This window comes from Lolium rigidum, chromosome 2 (assembly GCF_022539505.1).
Source record: "Lolium rigidum isolate FL_2022 chromosome 2, APGP_CSIRO_Lrig_0.1, whole genome shotgun sequence".
Taxonomy (NCBI): Eukaryota; Viridiplantae; Streptophyta; class Magnoliopsida; order Poales; family Poaceae; genus Lolium; species Lolium rigidum.
The window spans coordinates 183,187,915-183,189,723 of record NC_061509.1 but is presented as its reverse complement, the minus strand read 5'-3'; the positions used below and the strand labels follow the sequence as shown (position 1 = coordinate 183,189,723).

The window sequence follows — 1,809 nt, the reverse complement described above, 5'->3', positions numbered from 1 at the left end:
TTTGGTGCAGCTCTTTGGAGGATTGACTTCTTCATCCATGTTCAAAATTCCCGTATCTGGTTATCTCGTTATGGTGTCTTCTGTCTGGTAGTTTTAAAAAATTGTCTGGTCTTTACGGACTTGAGTTTGGTTGTTCTCGCATCTTGACTTGACTTGGCCATGTCCCAGCAGTGTGAACGTGGTCCTGTGACGCTGGCGTTGTTGTATAGATTTACCCAAGTTTTCACTAATTAAATATGCACCTTATTCTAAATTAATAAAAATGACAGATTTTGCCTTTATTTCTTTTATAAAGAAGTTCTGGACCATATGCAGGGTATGTATTCCTCTGTTAGAAACAAAAGACCAGTCTGACGCTGTACCCGCGGCTGAAGCGGCAATAAAGCATCGACTCGTGAACCTCGAACGTCAGACCAATTTCATTTCCCTCTCGCGCTAGCTCGCGGCTGTCTTCTCCTACCAACTCCCTTGCGTCTCTCGCGCCGCACTTGAGCCAGACATGGGTGTGGCGGTGGCCGGGAGGAAGCTTGCCGCGCTGCCAGCGCTCGGGTGGTGGCTCGTGGTGGTCGGCGCCGTCCGCCTCGGCTTCGCCTGGTCCGGCTTCTTCGACGCCCGGGCGGTCCGCGCCGGCACCTACTCCGGCACGCACGGTCATCTTCCTCCTCCTCGATCGCTATATCTCCTCATATATACATAGCCTTGCCCCTAACTAATCGGTAGTACTCCGTACGTACGTGTGCGCGTGCAGTGACCGATGTACACGGCCGCACCGTCGGCGTGTGGACGCTCCTGTCCTGCACGCTCTGCTTCATGTGCGCCTTCAACCTCGAGAACAGGCCGCTGTGCGCAGCGACTCTCCTGTCCTTCGTCTACGCCTACGGCCATTTCATCGTGGAGTACCTGGTTTACCGTACCATCACCGCAGCAAGCCTCGGAACTCTCGGCTTCTTTGCCGGTAATGAACTCGCCTCTGATGATTAGTTACCTCGTATGTACTACAGATAGATGGATACTAACTGTTAGATCCTCCGAATCGCTCGCAGTCCCATCGATCATCTGGACGATATTCCATTGGAGGAACGCTCTTGGCCACCACCGCGCTGCGACCAAGCAGTCGTGATTCGCGAGCCCGTCGGACTATTTACTGTTACCGGCTCGTCAGTTGACGGAGCTTCCTCCCTTGCCATCGAATAAATCTCGCAGCAAATTCAATTTTATATATAATAGTACTGTACCTTTTTATTGTAACCCTGTTATTCCATCCATGAAATAAAGAGTTACAATACTGGCACAGTTCTGCGATCTCTTTGCTGTTCCTTTGAAGCCCTCTGCCTTTTAAGTTTTAACTGGGTGGCACACTTTTTTTTTTAACGATAAGGCCAAAGGCTCAACTTTAACATAGTAAAGCCACAACAGCATAGTTACAAGGTGCTGAAAGAACATCTACCAAACATCAAGGAACCGGTAAACGTAAAAATTATTAAAAGAACACAGCTTGATCTTCAATGCCATCATCCAACAGAATAGGCAGAGCGGTATCTGTAGGGATAGAGAGTTCTTGATTCGATCTACTTGTTTTGCTTACTTGTTGTTTCGATATGTAAGACCTATAATAGTTTACCTTAGTTTGTTGCTTCGATCTGTACTTTTACTTTTAGTGTACTTTTGTTAAGTTTATGCTATGATATGTTCTTGCTTCGATCTGTAAGAGTAGAGTAGATTTTCTTAGTTCTTACTTTAATTTGTAAGAGTGTAGTTGTTTTACTTAGTTCTTGCTTCGATCCGTAAGCGTTTAGTGCATTCCTAAGA

The 1,809-nt window shown here is 46.9% G+C and overlaps 1 protein-coding gene across 1 annotated transcript; it reads left to right on the top strand.

Moving 5' to 3' along the window:
* The first annotated feature begins 499 nt into the window (after positions 1-499).
* LOC124690363 (ergosterol biosynthetic protein 28-like) lies at positions 500-1,120 on the top strand. Its single transcript, XM_047223752.1, has 3 exons — positions 500-650; positions 749-955; positions 1,044-1,120. The coding sequence occupies exons 1-3, from the start codon at positions 500-502 to the stop codon at positions 1,118-1,120; spliced, it is 435 nt and encodes a 144-aa protein (XP_047079708.1).
* The last annotated feature ends 689 nt before the right edge of the window (positions 1,121-1,809 follow it).